The sequence below is a fragment of the Culex quinquefasciatus genome, chromosome 3 (genome assembly GCF_015732765.1).
Source record: "Culex quinquefasciatus strain JHB chromosome 3, VPISU_Cqui_1.0_pri_paternal, whole genome shotgun sequence".
Classification (NCBI taxonomy): Eukaryota; Metazoa; Arthropoda; class Insecta; order Diptera; family Culicidae; genus Culex; species Culex quinquefasciatus.
Genome location: NC_051863.1, coordinates 144,345,741 through 144,365,249, shown reverse-complemented (window position 1 = coordinate 144,365,249; position 19,509 = coordinate 144,345,741). Strand labels below are relative to the sequence as shown.

The 19,509-nt window shown below is 34.7% G+C and overlaps 1 protein-coding gene and 1 long non-coding RNA gene across 3 annotated transcripts in view; both read right to left on the bottom strand.

Annotated features, from left to right (window-relative positions):
* The window catches only part of LOC119770454, a 57,100-nt gene extending 56,815 nt beyond the window's left edge, over nt 1-285 (bottom strand). Inside the window, exon 1 of the long non-coding RNA XR_005278831.1 lies at nt 203-285. This is a non-coding gene — a long non-coding RNA (uncharacterized LOC119770454). The remainder of the gene's footprint in view (nt 1-202) is intronic.
* A 3,693-nt stretch (nt 286-3,978) lies between these two features.
* Nucleotides 3,979-19,509, bottom strand: part of LOC6040606 (roquin-1) — an 80,809-nt gene continuing 65,278 nt past the window's right edge. For both annotated transcript variants that reach the window (XM_038261874.1, XM_038261875.1), the window contains exon 4: nt 3,979-6,486. In XM_038261874.1, the coding sequence (XP_038117802.1) occupies nt 6,079-6,486 (408 nt within the window). In that variant the 3' untranslated portion in view covers nt 3,979-6,078. The remainder of the gene's footprint in view (nt 6,487-19,509) is intronic.

The window sequence follows — 19,509 nt, the reverse complement described above, 5'->3', positions numbered from 1 at the left end:
AGTTAAATTCGCTTTATTTCGATAAAAAACCAACATAATCTTTTACAAGATCTTATTAATTCACAGAATTTTAAATTACTTTTAATAAAATGAACCACCCTAATATTTCCGTAGTTCCACAAAATTCCGCTAGAGGCGCTTCATGCAGCCTTTCGGTGCTGTCAGAATTTTGGTGCTTAATTCACGGAGGTAATCCATTCACAATGAACCCATTGGGTTTAAGAAAAACTGCACCACACATTGCCGCTCTTTACTCGTGTTTCGTTTGATTTTGAAATGATTTTTTTGGTTTTGTCATGCTTGCACCCACTTGCTCACCCTTAATATAAGAGTGCCAGTGCGGGGCTGTTGAAACGAATCAATCGACAAAACCGTGAGAAAATGTTATGGGTGTTAACAAAATTTAACACACAAACAAAAAACAGTGACATGAAATGACCATTTCAGCATGCTGCTAGGGTGGCATCGTCGATGAAAGCCTTAAAAAAAATACTAGAATAATTTCACTTTACCATCTCGCGACGAATGGCTTCTTCAAAGAAAAATTGACTTGATCACAAAAATTTAACATGTTTGAACGTTGAACTCGGGTAACATCGTTTTAGACCGTCGCAACGGTCTGAATTTATACGAGGTGAGTATGTATTGCATTCGATCGTAATATTTATTATTAAAACGATAAAATATATAGAAAATCCAAAAATTGAAGAAACAAAATCAAAACAAATAGACTAGAAAAATAAAATTTAAAAAAAAGCAAACAACTTAGACATTTGAAAACATCATAATTTAAGGATATTTAAAATTATAAAATTTCAAAATTTAAGCATCCGAAAACTTTAAAAATTAAAGCATTTTAAAATAAAAAAAAATCATTGAAATTATAAACGCATTTTTGTTATTTTTTGAAATTTTTAAAAGTTTAATTTCAAATAAATTAAAAAAAGAAAAATCATAAAACTCCAAAATTAAAAACTTAGAAAAAATCAAAAGCTAGAAAAATAGAAAGTTAAAAAAAAAGAATTGCGTTTTAAAATTCAAAACATAAAAAAAGACACCTAAAATTTTGTAATCTTTACATAAAATTTTAAATATGAAAATTCTGAAAAAAACATTTTTTTATTTATAAAAAATGCTATTTTGAAAATCTTTAGAATTACGTAAGTTTTTACTAACCTTGAATGCTTTGAAATTTTTAAAATATTTTGAAAGAAGCAAAAAATTATAAATTGTTGAGTTTTAAACTCGCAATTCGCAATTCGTTTTAAACTCAAAAAAAAAAAAAAAAAATAGATGGCATATCGAAAAATTATGATCGAATTAATCCAACCTAATTATTTTTTTAAGATTGATAGTTAGCATTAGCATTAGCATTAGCATTTGGAGGACGCCCCACCACCGGAAGGCTCCACAACGCTTATCCCTCTGTTTGGTCTGGTTGTGTTAGACCCTCATCCGGAACAATAATCCAACACGGGAGATACCATGTCTTCATCTTTTGATGAGTGTGTAATACAGCCCAGGGCATAAGGGGGTCCAGGCCGGGTCCAAGCTATCCTCAGGGATATGAAGGATCGTTAGTAAACACCTATCTAAAGTGCGCAAGGACCCTACGTCACCTTAGTGGTATAGATGTTTGTAGGGAGGTTTTGGACTCAATGTTAGTAGGAGAGGTAGAACCCTAGGATACACCTCGAAAGGCGTTGCGGGTTGGTTGTAACAGTATTCCTAATTCCAGTCTAGGCTCACCAAGTCGCCATGGCCTAGTGGTTAGCATTTTTGCTTACCAATCCAAAGGACGGGGGTTCGAACCCCGCCTTCAGCGACTTTGATTTTTCGTTCATATTCAGCATTTCAAGTATTTCTATGTCCTTAACTTTCTCGATGGGAGCAGATGGGAATCGAACCCAGAACCATTTGCTTACAAAGCAAACACTGTAACCATTCAGCCACAGCTGCTCCTTCCTTTTTTAAGATTGATAGTTTTATAAGTTTTAAAATTTAAATCTTTCAAATTTTCAAAATTTAAATCTTGCAAATTATAATCGATTTTTAAAGTTTTTTTTTTTAATTTGCAATTGTTAAAATTCAAATAAATCAAAACTTTAAAAAATCTGAGAATTCAAAAATAAAAAAAAACAACAATTTAAAAAGCCTTTTGAGGGCTTTTAACTTTGAAAAATCTAGAAAAATGCAGATTAAAAAACATGAAAATATAATAATTTAAAATCAAAAATATCCGAAAACTACAAAAAAAAATAACGCCTAAATTTTGAAATTTCAAATTTCAAATTGAAATTTATTAAAAAATATAATTTTTAAATCAAGAGTTTTTTAAAGGTCCTATAAGCTATTGTGTTTCATATCTAAACTTTTTTTATTAGGTCCTATAAACATATGAAACACAATAGCTTATAGGACCTTTAAAAAACTCTAGATTTGTTTACAGGACCTTTTCAAAAAAAAAAAAACTCTAAAAATGTTCTAAAACTTAAAAAAAATCAAAAATATATATTTTTCCACCTTTTTTCAATTTATTTTGATGATACATCGAAAGATTACGATCGAATTATCTCAACTTCCCACTGAGAATTTTGGCTCGAGCCTCGACTCGATTCAAGCTCAATCTCGAGCCAGATCGGCACGAGGCTCGAGCCAAAATTCTCAGTGGGTTACTTTCACCAAATTACGACTTAAGGAGGTATTAGACTATGACAAACAAATAAACAATCTCGCACTTTTTGACAGTTTGCCTGCTTTGTTTACAAACACTTCAGCCTGCACATATTTTGCCTTGTTTGCCAGTTTTCCAAACTGTCAAACGCGAAAAAGTGCGACTTTGTTTGTGTGTTTATCATAGTCTAATACCTCCTTTACGAGTGCAATAATCACCTCGATGGACGACTCTTTAAATAATAATTTTGAAAAATCCAAATTATAAAAATTAAAATAAATGGAAAAAAATCTTTAAACGTTTTATAATTTTCAATTAAAAAGAAATTTAAAATTCAGATATTTAAAAAAATAAAAATATTAAAATAAACATTCTTAAAGTAGGACCTTTTCAAACAAAAAATAAATAAAAAAAACTCTAGATTTTAAGTTTGTAAACTTGAAAAAAAAAAAGATTTTGATTTTGTTTTATAAAATCCTTTTTTTTTTTAATTTTCTGTAGATAAATGTGTTAGAGCCGTTGCAAATATTTTTCATGTTTTTTTTCGGCCAAATCGAAAAAAAAACAAATTTAATAAGAGAAATATCGATGCTGTTGAAATATTTCGATAGAATTAAAAAACTATGATGGTTTTTTTTGTATCGTCATATAAAGATATTTTTTTACGAATAACAATATAAATGTATTATTGTTCAACTAATTTCACTGTTTTAAATACCGATACCGATGTTAAATTTGTCGATAAATTACGATTTAGTTTTCAACAAAAAAAATATCCTTATTTTTCGAAAATTGTCAGCTGAATGCACTCATTTTTGAAGATAAACTTTTGCACTGTTTATTTAAAGTACGAATAAGGCTTTTTTGAAAAGTGCTGCCGAAATCTAAGCAACAAGACTAGTATTCACCTGAATCTATATCTCTGATAACAAAATGTTTCGGCGCAACGTGATTAAATTTATTAAATTTAAATGTTTTGTTAGAAAAGACAATGGGTTTAGATAATTTCTTCAAATGTTCGCGACCAACAAAAATGTACTTTTATGAAAAAAAAAAAACTTTACAGCACGGAAAGCTGCCAGAAAACAAAAAAAAAGTGAGTCACTTACTTTCATCAAACTTCAACGAGCAAAGAGCATTTTCCCGTGTGATCCAACAGCCCAAATATTTGTTTGTCATTTTGCGATAGTTTGCACACTTTTTTTTTCTTCTAATCGTCCGTTTTTAAAAAGAGCTTTCGTATCGTGATTTTCCTTCTCCTAATAAACTGTAAGCAAAACTCCGTGCCGTCGGTTGGGTTGATGTTGCTCTAGAGTAAATAATTTTGAGTCTTCGAGTGACGCGATCTTGTTTGAATTTTTGTGTTGTGTTTTTCTGTGTCTGTGTTTTCTAGTACGTTTTTGTCTCTCCGTCACACACCGATCTTAGTTTAAAAAATTAAAAAGAAGCAAATTTGCTAGCAAATTTCCTAACCGTTTCCTTCCTCTAGCATCGTAAGCGCAATCTCTTCTAAAACGAGAAACTTTTCATTTGTTTGCCCTACTACTCATGTTAACCTTCAATTGCCAATTATTATTCTGTTTTTTCCTTTGTCTATGCCTTCGCTCGCTCTTTCCTTTTTCTCTAAAACGTAACAGTAACTATTGGTTTTGTGGCGAACTTGTGCTGCCACACTGTTTATTTTCGCTGGACGTTTTAATCGTTTTTCAACTCTCCTGTTGGAACAAACCCAAAAAAATAATAATCAAGCAGCGTGTTGCAAAACTATTGTTTGATTTAATAAAAATCAACTTTTTTTTTCATTATGTGTGAGTGTGTCTGTGTTGTGTGTAAATATAAAACGAAACAAAAACAATCTGATCTGAGCACGACTATTTTCAATTATTTTCTTCTTTCACTTTGTTGTAAGTAACTTGAAAAAGTCGAAAGGCGAACAAAACGAAACTCTCTTAAACTATGCGGTTATTCCATACACTTTAAAGAAAAAAACATAGTTTTACTCTTGCTTTTACATAACCCGGAGCGGAATTAATGTAAAATAATTAGTTTAGAATACATATGTATAAAAAGCCTACAAGTAAAAGGGGTTTGATTTGTTTGTGTATAAAAGAATCAAGGCTACACTAAATATGTTTTTTTTTGCATTTTATAAATCAATCGATGAACGTGTGTACAATAAAAAGAGTTAATAATTGGCTACTATGTAAACGTTTGATTATAAGTGAAAAATATATAATTCATAATTATACATTTTTTCTTGCTGTGTGTGTGTATTTTGCAGTAACGAAAAAACAAGCTAAAACATATACGAATAATTAAAACGCGCTCCCGTTTTCATCTCTCCTAAACCACTTTTTAGTGACTTTTTTTTGTGTCCTTGTGTGTGTAAAGCTTCCAGCGATATTTCTTGTTTTGCTTAATTTTTTTCTTCTGTTTGTCCAATAGAAATACTAGTTACAAATAACGAATAGCGAGTAAGTGATAATATTTAGCAATATAAACATTTAATAAATAGATTAATTATAATTTTCAATTTGCAATATAACCATCAATAATAATAATAATGAATCACCATTTTTCCTGGTCTATATCACGCTTTCTATATCGGTTGCTTGGCTCCTCTTCTAAGCTTTTGTTTGATTTACTAGACTTTTTGTTTTTGCTTGCTTGCTTTAAAGTGTGTTTGTTTGACAGTTGCGTTGCTACGCTCCCTCTCTCTATTGTTCTGTTTCTCTTTACTGTCAGCGCACGATTCTAGGAAAAAAAAAACGAGTTTTTTTTTCTCTCTCTTGTATATATGTATAATGTGTGTTACTTTCCATTTTGTATATATTAGCTAATTCTTTTACTTGAAGTTCCTAGAAAACGGGTTCTTTCCTACGTCCTTCCTAACCTTCTCTGCCTGCTGCTTCTTCTCTCTCCTCCTTCTCCTATCTTGCTGAGTAACTTTCACTTCTTCTCCCTCTCCTTCATCTCTCTCCCCCTAAATAGCAGTTTTGTTTCGATCCGAAAAAATATATATTATATATTCTAAAAACACACGTTTTCTGCAAAACAGAAAAGAAAAGTTTCTAAAACAAACATTGAATAATATAGTGTGTCTACACAGGCGACGCCGAGAGGTGACGTCGCGACGCCGCGTTAATCGCTTTTGTTTTCGCGCACTTTGCGTTAATAATTTTTAAAATTGGTATCTCGCGATCTTGGATTTCATTTAATGAAATATGAATATAACTCTTTTCTCTCCCATTTTTTCTCTTCGGTTTTCCCTCGCGTTTTTATCGTCTTCCTCTTCTTCTTCTATAGGAGATGTTGATCACAATCAGTCAAAGTGTATGCATGTGTGTGTACGTGTTAATCCTATGAGTGTGTGTGTGTTTGGTTGGTTGGCCACCGTCCTCCTCCTAATTAATGTTAAGCTCGGACTCGAGCCGCAGTGCCAACTCGCGCATGTCGTCCGCGATGCCAGCCTCGTACGAGTCCTCGTTGTTGTTACAGTTGTGACTGTTGCTCATGCTGCTGCTGGTCGTGCTGCTGTTGAGCCCCGCCGTGCTCCCGCTCAAATTGCCACTGTCCGAGGAGGAGGTGGCGCCACCGACCAGGTCGCCCCCCTCGTGCTGCCGATCGCGCTGCTTCATGCCCGACAGATCGAACAGATTGTTCCACAGGGGTGTGGAGGTTACCGCCGGCGGCGGTACCGCACCGGAAGACGCCGCGGACGGCGAACCCGAAGAGACGCCACCGCCGATGGATGACGACGTAGGAACGACGACGACCGGCGACAACCCGGACGATGACATCGTCTGCTGAGCCTGGAGGGGAAGAAATATATAAAACAACTTTAGCACTGCATCGCTTGAAAATGTACAGTAGCATCAGTGCTTGGAAGGCACGCCGACGGGTTGTTTATCATATAAGTCATTCCATCTGAAGCGGAACAGCACTTGAAAATTACGATCTCCGATTCTGCCCAAATTTGGCAGAGCTGTTGAGACTATCAAAACATGCAAAAATCCCGAATTTCATCCAAATCGGACCACCCCCTCCATTTTTGTACCCTCCCAAAAAATCAACTTTTTGGCGATTTTTGAGCGAAACCCCTATCTTCAAACGATAACCGGCTCCGTGGCTTAATGGTTGCGGCTTCTGCCTCGAAAGCAGAAGGTTCAGGGATCAAATCCCGGTCGGTTCGCTTGAAATTTGGAATCAGGAATTGAACTTTGAATATAAACAAAAAACGTTTAAGAATCAGGTGGGATTCGAACTCACACCTTTGGATTGGTGGTCTGGGACGCTAACCAGTCGGCCATCATGGAGTTAATGCTCTAGAACTGAATTGATCCGTAGTGGCAAAATAATGTCACAAGGTATAATATATCAAACCATTATATAACTACTAACACCGTCTCAAAACAGCCCAGGGCCATCTCATATACTCATGAACTGGACGAGGGAGTCGTGGATTGCCTGGCCCGAGTCATCTGCATTACCGATCTTTGTCTGTACAATTTCAGAATCGTTAGCCATAGAAAGGTATTTCGCTTCAAAGGTTCTTGAGATATATGGTGGTTACTAACCGAACCGTCTCAGTTGAAATATACTGTGGTCATGGCCAAGTCCTGCCAAGACGGGGGTTCAAATACATACATACTAGGGTGTTTCATCCAAAACCAAAAGTTCTCAGAATCAGGCAAACTGAGGTTCCCCTTGTAGAGGGTACCCATAGGGACTCTCATGCCAAATATCAGCCCATTTGGTTGAGAATTGGCCTGTCCCCAGCGGTTTAAAATTTACATAGAAATTACTATGGGATTTTTGTGCTTTTCGTTCAATCGATCCTACAGGCCAGGGGACAACATGGATTCACTCGGAATAAAGACAGGTGTGTAGGGGATGGTCCAATGAACACATTCCAGAAGGAAAAAGGGTTGTCCGTTCTGTCCCCAAGGTGCGCATTGGATCGACGTCCGGTGTCTCAAAAACTACGAATGCCGACGCCAATTGAGCTTTTATTTTCAATGGTTACTACGTAGTTGTGATGTGTTTTGAATGGAAAACATGAAACAAATGTCAGAACGTCTCAATGGAAGCTGAAAGCTTTAGTTTGCGGTCCTGGAACAAGGCTTTCCTGGTGGGAAAACTACATCGAAAAGCGAGTTCATGTGGAAAAGTCCTGGCAGATGTATTGTGCTTTTGTTTTTTTGCATCTGGGTACTTGGGATAATTAAGTGTTACCAACGGTTTAAGACTAGTGTTGGTTGTTGTAGCAATATTTACTGACCGATATGCAGGATTCTTGCTGGCTCCGTTAGACTATAACAAATAGCAAATATTTTTTTCAACTAGCCTTCCCGCCCTCCCTCTTCAAAATCAGGCAGCGGATGACCAAAAGTCTTCAATAGGCGAACAACCACTGCCTCCCATCAATATTGTACCTTATAAAAATCTGAGAGCAATCTGCTCATAACAATTTAAGTCACATTTCCATGTTTGTCATTGTGGGTTCATCATTTTTTTAGGACCACCCCTCAACCCCCTCGACCAAAATAATGATTGCTAACCAACTGCACTTATGTACAATGAATTTTCCAAGAATTTTGCAATTAAATGTTATACTCTTGCTTGAAATTTCTTTTTTTTTTAAATTGAAAATTGAAATTGCACTGAAAAGAAATTGATTTGAAGACAGTATTTTTTTTTAATTTTGTGTTTATTCAATAAAATAAAGTTTTAATATACGGTTAATGTATTAAATTGTTAATCTTCTTATGTATTTGTAAAGTGAAGTAAAAACAGAGACACAACTATAAGTAAATGAAAATTTTTATTTGAAGCCGCGCTGGGCAGGACCAAGTCGGATGACGATTTCGAAGAATCATGACTACGCTGAATGGTGACATCGGACTTGCGGATGACGCCAGGACCACGCTCGATGACGAGCTGGCGAGATCGGACTTGTTGCTGGACAGGACCACGCTCGATGACGAGCAGGAGAGATCGGACGGGATGACGGGCTGGCGAGATCGCCGTGCAACTCTGTCAAATGGGACTTGATCTTCCATCGCGGCATATTAAAAGTGTTAGCCACCAGCCGGGAGATTTCCAAGACAGCATTCTTGATAGGCAGCTTTTCATGTCGATTCCGGAACAAGAGTGTGCTTAAAAGTTCTCTGTTCGTTGGTGTTCGTTGGCAGGTTTCCGTCCAGACTTCCCACCAGAAAAGCCTTATCTTTTCCTTCACTGACCTCGTTGCTGTTGTCGTCACCAGCTAGGTCATGGCCCTGATCAAGGTCTTGATCATCTTCAAATCGTCGATCTGCTGAGGCTGTTAAACTATCCAAACAGTTAACCAACGTTTCAGTCGTTTGTTCATTCGTTCCAACTGCAGCTTCCTCTTGTCCGATTGGCTACAGATTGAAGAGTTAAATAAGAGTGTAACAGGAACATTTAATTTAAAACATACATTCCACGATAAATCACATGGCATGGATAGTTCCGTCCTGAAATGAGTTCTATCCTCCTCCTATTTCGAAGTGGTTCGGGATTTTTGCTTGTAAAGTCCTAAAATTACTTTAATTTAGTAAACTGGAACAAACCATTCTGATAAAACCATATTGTTAAAATTTATACCTCTCCAAGTGTCGTACAAATCTTGCAAATGGACATTGATCTTTCTTCGTGGTACATTTAAAGCACTTTCCGCCAACCGGGAGATTTCCAAGGCGGCATTCTTGATCGAAAGCTTGTCGTATCGATTCCGGTGCAAAAGGACGCTTAAAAGCTCTCTGTTCGTCGGGGTGCGATGCAGGGGCAGATTTCCCTCCAGATTTCCCACCAGGAAAGCCTGGTTCCAGGACCGCAAACTAAAGCTTTCTGCTTCCATTGAGACGTTCTGACATTTGTTTCATGTTTTCCATTCAAAACACATCACAACTACGTAGTAACCATTGAAAATAAAAGCTCAATTGGCGTCGGCATTCGTCATTTTTGAGACACCGGACGTCGATCCAATGCGCACCTTGGGGACAGAACGGACAACCCTTTTTCCTTCTGGAATGTGTTCATTGGACCATCCCATACACACCTGTCTTTATTCCGAGTGAATCCATGTTGTCCCCTGGCCTGTAGGATCGATTGAACGAAAAGCACAAAAATCCCATAGTAATTTCCATGTAAACTTTAAACTGCTGGGGACAGGCCAATTCTCAACCAAATGGGCTGATATTTGGCATGAGAGTCCCTATGGGTACCCTCTACAAGGGGAACCTCGGTTTGCCTTATTCTGAGAACTTTTGGTTTTGGATGAAACACCCTAATACATACATACATACGAAACCCCTATCTTCAAACGACGATAACTCAGGAACCACAAATCTTAGAGGGTCGGTCTTAGACACCTAAATTAGCTACACTCGCCGCCTCTGCTAGAAGCACTAAGTCGTGCTGATGAATAATTACTACCTGGTGTTCTGTAAGATGAATTATTTTTATAATTTTATACGATTTTGAGATAATCAATACCTTGAACAATCTATTTTTTGTTTAAGGAATATTTATTGGGTAATTTTCAATGCACTGATCTTCATGATCTCAGTGTCATTAAACCATATTAAGTAAAATTTGAACTTTGAATATTTATTTGCAAATGCTACAGAGTTTTTACAATACAATTTTCAAAAAATTATCATTTTTCTATTATTTTTATATTTTTCCTAATTCCTCATTTCTTCCCACTTTATCAAATTATTTCTTTAATTTGAAGTGAGAACAAATGTAGAGCTGGCTGTGGTAGATGAAATAACTCTCATGGGGTCTAGAGCTATTGCCATGTGCGGTAGCGAAATAGTGCCATTCAGCAAAAACCTCAAAATCTGCCTTACGGTTTGAAAGGTTGATCATATTAAACCGATTTTTATATTGTGAGCCAGTTTCATCTGAATAATTGATGATTTTTTTCAATTCTGTTACATGTGGACAGCAGCTTTATCGTCTTTCAAGATTTCTAAATGATTGACAAACAAAAAAAAGATTATTGTTCGGACGGTGTCGAAATCAACACTGAATTTGATCTTAATCAGATAATAAATCAGATTAATCTTTGTGATTTACTTACATTTTTCAGCTTTATACTTTCCAGAAATCCTCCTCCTTAATTATGCTTCACAAATTATATTCATGTTAATTCATAATTTTTAACACGATAATGTATCGTACACTTTTTCTTAAGTGTTACTTACAAGATCAATTGCAATTTCCTGCTAGCTCTGTGGGAATTCCATTCTTGGGCTATCCATTGGGCTAGCTGCTAGCACACAAATTCACGGTATACTATTTTTTAATTTAAGATTATACAGCAGTTTCCTACAGTGGTGTACATTCATTATTTGCGTATTTTGCTAATGATTATTTGGGATGATATATTATTTCAATAATATCAGGTAGCAGTTATTGATCAGCACGACTTAGTGCTTCTAGCAGGGGTGGCGAGTGTAGCTAATTTAGGTAATCTCAAATACTCAAAACTTTAAAATTCGATATCTCTGGATCGAAACATATTCATTTCTGTCGATAAGTGATTCTTATGTAAAATCGGACGGGGAATACGATGGTGAGGTCAAATTTAAAAAATAATTAGGGCTGTTTTGAGATACGGCCATTTAAAGATTTCAATTGCGCAACACAGGTAGAAAACATATTTTAATCTAAATTTTGATCACGGAAATGGATTCTATGTCCAATTTCCTTCAAAATTGAGTCTAAGACCGACCCTCTAAGATTTGTGGTTCCTGAGTTATCGTCGTTTGAAGATAGGGGTTTCGCTCAAAAATCGCCATAAAGTCGATTTTTTGGGAGGGTACAAAAATGGAGGGGGTGGTCCGATTTGGATGAAATTCGGGATTTTTGCATGTTTTGATAGTCTCAACAGCTCTGCCAAATTTGAGCAGAATCGGAGATGGTAATTTTCAAATTTGCATTTTTTCTTGCACACTTCAGGTGGAATGACCCATATATGATATATGCAAACTACTCAAGACATACTTTGAAGGCATTTAATTAGGCTCCATTAAGGAGCTATTAGACTATGGCAAATAAATAAGAAAACTGGCAAATAAAGCCAAATGTATGCAAGCGTTGGCGAACAAATAACACAGACAAACTGTCAACATGTGCGAGTTTGTTTGTCGTAGTCTAATACCTCCTTTACATATTTTGATAAAAAAAAACTTCATGGACTTTGGGTGACAATGAAAAAATCGACTTCCTTAGTCAAAAATAAGTAACTGTGCCAATTATGAGCCAAATCGGTTAGGGTTTGTTCAAATATTACGTCCAGAGATTTTGGGAATTTTAGCGACCCTTAAACCTTAACCGAGTTGACTGGCACAGTTACATATCTTACCTAAAAAAATCGATCTTTTAAGATTTCCTAAATTTTATTTTTTCTTGTCACCTTAGTGGACATGTTAGCCTAGGGTTATATAAGCCGTATTTGTGTTTATTTAGAGTTTTTTTTAAAGGTCTAATAAGCCTGTATTATATTTCATATGTTTATAGGACCTACTAACCCTCTACAACCCAACCCCGCCTTTAGACGGGCTTCGATTTAAAAAATCGCCAAAAATCCATTTTTCAACCAAATTTTTGATCTTCAAAAACAGGGTGGCCACCAGATTTCGATTTTCAATTTCCCGGTTTTTTCCCGGTTTTCTCCCGAGCCCAGAAGGAATTTTCCGAAATGTTTTTAAACCAAACTACAATGTTTTTTTTAGGCTAACGTTAGTACCAACATACTTTTTGAACGCATACATTTGGTTCAAAGTTTGAATTCCTCAAGAAAGCTTTCAAATCTTGAGTAAAAAGTAAGTAAGTTGTAAACAAAGCCATTTTTATCTGTTTCCAATCCAAACATCTAATTTCCATAATGATAGGGATTTTTCATACATGTAGATTGTATAACCTCAAAATAAAAAAATCGTTATATTTTTTAGAATGAGATTAATTATTACTACAATTTATTAATTTTAAAGAAAAGAATTGCAAAAATAAATTGTTATCAAAATTTATGTAAATGCTCGTTAATTCGTTAGTTGCCCCGAAAAATCAAAGAGGAAAAAAATATTTTTCAAAAAACATCAAAATTTCAATTGAAATTTAAGTGCAACCAGCTGAAATCAATATAAAATGCATTCCCTTGCGTTTGGAATCATTCTGAAGCATGTTTGGGTTAATTTAATAATCTTTTTTTAAATTTCACACCTTTAGTTTTTTTTTAATTTTTGTTACCGTCAAATCTTACATTTTTTGAAGACAAAACAAATAAACTAGTGTAAAATGTATTTGAACACTTTTTGTGTGTGTGTGTGTGGTCCAATCCAATACCCGCTAACCGGTAGCGATATTATGATAAAGTATAGTTTGTATCAGACTTTGTATATGCCGAATGCTGATAAAACTTATCACAGTCCCGGGTATTAGGTGGTGATAGCCCTCGCGCTGCTTCCAACGACCCATTTCAGAATGACAGAGCTCCTTGCGGTCCAATTCCGAGGTCGCTGGGCATTGTTCGGCCCCGCCTAAACATAGAAGCAAGCATCTGAAGGAAACTCGATCTATATTAAGACTTCCAATCCCCTCAGGCAAATCAGGGATCAGCGCGTATTTAATAATATGAGAAGAAGATATAACATGTTTCAACACTACGGATCAATTCACTGCTAGAGTGTAAACCTTCTGATGGTGACTGCTTAGCGTCCCAGACCACCACCAATCCAAAGGTGTGAGTTCGAATCCCACCTGATTCATTTTAGTTTTTATTCATATTCAAATTCCTGATTCCAAATTTCAAAGGTACCGACCGGGATTTGATCCCTGAACCTTCTGCTTGGGAGACCGAAGCCACGGAGCCGGTTGAATGGGACGTGGTTCTCTGTATGGCTTTTTGCGAGATGAGAGCAGAGGACAACAATCATCTCAACGTTTCCACTTTACCCGGGCTAATGACCGGCAGTTCCAGTTCACGATGATTTCCCTTCATATGTTAAAAACCACTTATGATTTTGGCACATATTCCGTTTGTCAGCGTTTCCTGTCATTACTGGCGGGAAAAATCTACGTGGAATCAGCTGTGCAGACCTCAAGTGTGACAGGAATGCAGGTTGAGCGACTCCCACGGGCCAAAATGTATTTGAACACTTTTTGCATTCAAATGTTGAGACTATGGATTGTTCCCCCACTTGACCCCGGCCAGAGCCGAGGGACAAAAACTTTGAAAAATATTAGCATCGGCCTTATTTTCAACATGATCTCAATTTTTGTGTTGATGTAGTAACCACCTAAAAGTGATTGCCTGTATTTCAAGTGACTTTTTTGTAGCAGAATATTGTATTTTTAAAATATTTGAAAATTTTACATAAATTTCAAACGACATTTAAAAAAACTTTGCAAAAAAAATCATTGCAAGTTGTCCTTAATAATTTATCCGGCTGATAATCTCAAATATTACCAAATAAAATAATATTTACAAACAGAAACTCCATGATATTATTATTTTTAAGTTGAAATATATTATAATTCAACGGTTCTCAACCTTTCTAGGCTCGTGTTACTTAAGCTGCTGGTACCCCTAGCGTTCATACATGAAATTTTTCGTTTGCATGAGATTTTTTTACATTCCAATTCACGAAGAAAGAAACCTGAATTTTGAAGTATTAAAAATGTCGTAAATCTTGTTTCTAGAGTTGTTTAAAAACATGTACTGGATAGGCCTCACAACGTCCATGTACATTTCTTCAAATCAATTTTCTTAATTAATCTTCAAAATAAAATGTTGTACCCTGTTTTTCTTTAAAACTATCTACTGAAAATGCCTTTAAATTTAGAGAAATTCTTTTTTGTAAATTAAATTTTCGTCGTCTTTTTCATTTCTACAAACATCCCCAATATTTCTTTAAATTTTATTTTTATGTTAATTTAAATTTTGTAAATAGTATTTTTTTGAAGTTGTAGCTATTTTCAATTGAAAAAATATTCTATTAAATGGTTGAGAACTTATTTGTTTGAACATGTTTGAGCCATTCTTTTGTTGCTAAGATACAGGCCAAGAAAAATATTTTAAAATAGTGTATTTTGTGTGACAATTTGAAGGAAATGTCTTGATCTTTAAATTTAGAGAGATATTTACTGTAATGTTGTTTTCGTACCATGAGATCCATAATTTCCACTTACAAAATATCCTAATTTTTATTTTATGCAAAAGTAATATTTTAGCAAAGAAAGGTCGAATTGAAAATATCCAAATCATGAAACATAAGATTATTTTTACCAACATGGTAGTAAATGGTAGATGGCACAATATACAAATTTGAAACAAATATTTGTAGAAAAAAAACTCAAAAACGGTGCACTTTACTTCAAATTCATAAAATTTCTAAACGAATGCAAATTATAGATTTATCATTCAAATATTTTTTAAACATTTTCTGATTGGTCAAAAACAATTCGCCCGTAATTCATTGCACCTTAAGCATGGTTGTTATTTTTTTGCTTCAAAGCAATTTGTTTTTTTTTTTCTCTCAAATATTTTGTTTGGGACAAATGTTCGCCATTGCGGGGTTTGTCCTCCGGACCCCCTGAGACCGCTCGTGGTACCCCCAGGGGTACATGTACCCCAGGTTGATAATCGCTGGTAGAGGAAACATTTTGCTTTATTAAAAAAAAAATCGCCATGTAAAAATATAATAGGATACAACAGAAAAAAAACATCCATAACCAAGAAGCATGAGTCTATTACACAAATTCAAACATAGTTTTCGCGAATTCTTCCTTTAGAATAACAGGAATAATATTCTAATTGAGAAAAGAACATATTGAATAAGTTAAAGAGGCTTTTGTCAAATTTTAACTAAACTTAAAATATTTTCCCGGTTTGTCAGTCGAATTCCCGAGTTTTTCCCGGTTTTCTCCCGGTGGATAAAAATCCCGGTTTTTTCCCGGTTTTCCCGGTTTTTTCCCGAGGTGGCCACCCTGCAAAAAGCATTGGAACGAAGAATTCTTAAAATTTTAGACAATTAAAGGGTGACTTTGCCAATGTTTTTAAAAATGTAATTTTTTTAGGGTACAACTTTGGCTGTGTTTTTTACCAACATTTCTAATATTTTAAGTAAAACGAAGTATTTAGTAATTTTTGTAGTGTCCCAGACTATGCTTCTACGCATTTTTTTTACAATTTATATGATAATGGTACCATTTTATAGCAGAAAATGTGAAAAACAAGCAAAAAAAATTAAAAACATGAAAAAAATAGATAGGCAAAATATAATGATAGGAGGTGGTAGAATAGGCCAAATACAAAGAAACAAAGATAAAGTAAAAAAGATAAATGCAAATATGCAAATTAAAATATAAAAAATAAAACAAGAAATCATAAAACAAGAGAAGTAAAGTTTTTCCTAGAACAAAAGTTGCTCAAAACCTCCTGAACACGGGAAAAATAATTATTTTCGATAAAAAAAATTTGGCCAGTAGAGGGTTAAAAAATAACTCTAAATATGGAGCCAGTTGAACTCTTGCATGATATTTGAGAAAGGCGTAATTTATTAAAATAATTTTGTATTTCGTAAATTAAATATTGTTGTATCCTCAAAGCAGTTGCATCGTATCAAAAAGTAATCAAAGTAAACTTGTAGAAAATATGACGAGTTTTCTGAAATAATACACTGAAATAAAAATATACACAATTTTTATCCGATTCTTCCATATTAGCTCATTACTTTCATGATTCCCGAAGAAAAGTTGACAGTTCAGTTTGAGTGCGTGAGCTTGAGATTCTTGGGAAAAAAAAGTTCTAAATACCTATTCAAAAAGTTCAAAAGCTTGAAGAAATTTAAAATTTCACAAATTCAAGAATTTAAAAAATTATAAATCCAGAAAATAAGAAAAAAGAAATATATTAAATATATTTTTTTTATTATCTGCATTTAAAAAATAGTTAACTCTCTAAAATTTATAAATTCTTTGATATTTAGAAATTTCTAAATTCCCAAAATATTAAATTCAAGTTCAAAATATTCAAAAAGTTCAAAAATTAAAAGAAATTTTAAAATTCACAAATTCAAAATTCAAAAAAAATAAATCCAAAAAATAAGAAAAAATAAATATTCTACTTTCAAAAAAATTGGTTAACTCTCTTCAATTTATAATTTCTGAAATTTAGAAATTCCTAAAATCTTATATTTTTTTAATTCCTAGATGCCGCCATCTTAGATTACAAATATAAATAATTATCCAGGTTTTTAAGCGAAGATGGCGTTTGAATGCCGAACGTCCGAAATGTCAAAATCACGCAGTGGTACCAATATTCCGAAAAAAGTGTGCCATGGCATGACAGCCACATTTGTTTTCTAATGTTGGTGCTACTGCGCGATTTTGACATTTCGGATGTTCGCCATTCGAACGCCATCTTCGCTTAAAAACCTGGATATCAATTTGGAGCATTGTTGGCTTCATATTTTAGGTACGTTATCTTCGTTATCAAAAGTGCAGTATTTGCGTGGAATCCTTAGATTCTTTGAATTTATAAATTGCTTGAATTTTTTTTTGTATTTTTTAATCTATAAATTTACACACTTATTTTTTTTCGAATTCGGTAGTTGAAAAATCGGTAAAGTTCAGATCGGTAAACCATCTGTCAAAATGAACAAAATTTTACCGAAAATCGGTTGTACGATGAACAATAATGAACTTCATTACTGACTTTCGGTAAATTTTTACCGAATTTGGTAGTTTTCAATTTACCGAACTGTTCAGCAGTTGAAAATTCGGTTAACTTTACCGAATTCGCCAAAAAAAATCTAAGTTTGTATGACAAAAACTTTTAAAAATATTTGTACCAGTCTAATTTAATTTTTAAAGCGTCTGCGAATTTTATTTTTTTTACTTTTTAATTTTCATAAAATTTAAAGTCTACATTTTTAAAAAAATTGAATTTGTCATTTAATTTTTTTCATTGTTTGTGTTTTTGATTTTTCAGTGTTGGAATTCGAGCGAGAAGAAGGAAAGCATTTCTCGCTCACGAGTGAGGGAGAGAACTTGTAGTACTTTTCTCTTCTCGCTCGCGCTCGCATTTTCGTTCGCGTACGCGAAACGCCTCTGGCTAGCCGTTCGTCCCATGCTAGCAATTTGTTTATCAGGCTTATGAATACGGACCAGGCGATGGTATACAGGTGTAACTTCAATTGCTGTTTTTTTTGTTCGTTTCTAACACGTTCAACTTCTCGCGAACGGGCAATTCTGGCTCGCGAGAAAGCCCGTTCGCGAGCGGAGGAGAGCACGGGCAATCGGTGAGTTTTTCTCGGCACTTCGAGACTCGCGGCGAGAACTCGAGAGAGAGAAATTTTTCTCGCGAGAGCGCAATAATACCATCACTGTGATTTTTTGAATTTCGGAATTTAGAATTCTTTTAATTTTTAATTTTTAGAATTTTTAAATTGTTGAAATTTTGACATTTTATTTTTTTAATTTCTTGACTTTTAAAATTTTCCTATTTTCGTATTTTTGTTCATGTTTGCTCTCACCAACAAGAGCAGACATCCAAAAATCTCCGAAACACGCATTCAAACCTTGCTCCTGGCTTGCCCCCGCGGGTGGCTTGTGTTGGTGGCAAATTTGCTACCCTAGCGGTTTTTTCAACGTGGCAAATTTGATCTAGGTACACTCAAACCCCGATGGTTTGACACCAACTGTTGTCAAACGAACGGAGTTCACACACACTATCAAACATTTGTTTTGATAGTGTGCGTGAGCGCCGTGTAAAAAGTGACAGTTCGTTACTTTTTAGTTTGACTTTGATCAACGGGGTACAAACTAAAAAGTGTCAAACGAAAAAGTGACCACCCACCGAGGGTTGAGAGTATTCATAAGACGGGAGCAAATTTGATTTGCACCCCAGCGCTTTAGATAGCCTAAGCCAAAAAATAATTCGAATGTGAATTTTTTTTAAATCAAAAAATCTCACAGCAATAGCATGTTTGCTGTTTTTGGATACAGTCATCCCTCATATTCGGAACAGTTTATAGATCGGCCAATGTTCAACAAATCATATAAAATCGATAATTGAACATAATGATTTGCTTTTACCTTCATTTGAAAGCTTTTCTTGCGATCTTTCGATTGATGTATAGACCGGCTGTACATTTTTGCGTTTTATATCAAGTTTTCAAAGAAAAACATTGACCCTTGAAATCCACAAATTCGGAACACTTTTTTCTTACGATGTAAACATTTTTTTTTTCTCTCAAGGAGTACATATTTTTTTACAAAATAATGACTTTGCACTCTGAAACCAATAAAACTCATGCTTAGTAATGTTTTATGAATGGTCTTCTAACTTTTTTGTCAAAATATCAGTTGAATTCAGGTGTTCCACAATTGTGGGAGACACAATAACATCCCACAATCATTAAACAGGCAATTTGGAGGCAGTGTTTTGGTGCTCTAGATAAAATAGTCTGCAAATGCAGTTTTTTGTTCAAAAAGTATTACTTTTACTGGTGAAATAGCAAGAGAGTGTCCAAATAAAGGCCCTAAAAATAGCAGGGTCGGCAGGAAAGTTGCATTTTGCATTCTATTGACAAATTACGACAAAAGTGTTCCGAATTTGTGGGTGTTCCGAATATGTGGGATGACTGTACTATGGCAATATTTTTTCTTCGATTTTCTACCTTTTTTCCATATTTGTTATATCAAATTAAACCATTAAGTCGCAACAAAGAGCGTCAGAAATGTTCTGGGACATTATAAAATTACAGCATACTTTATTTTATAAAGCGCACTTGCAC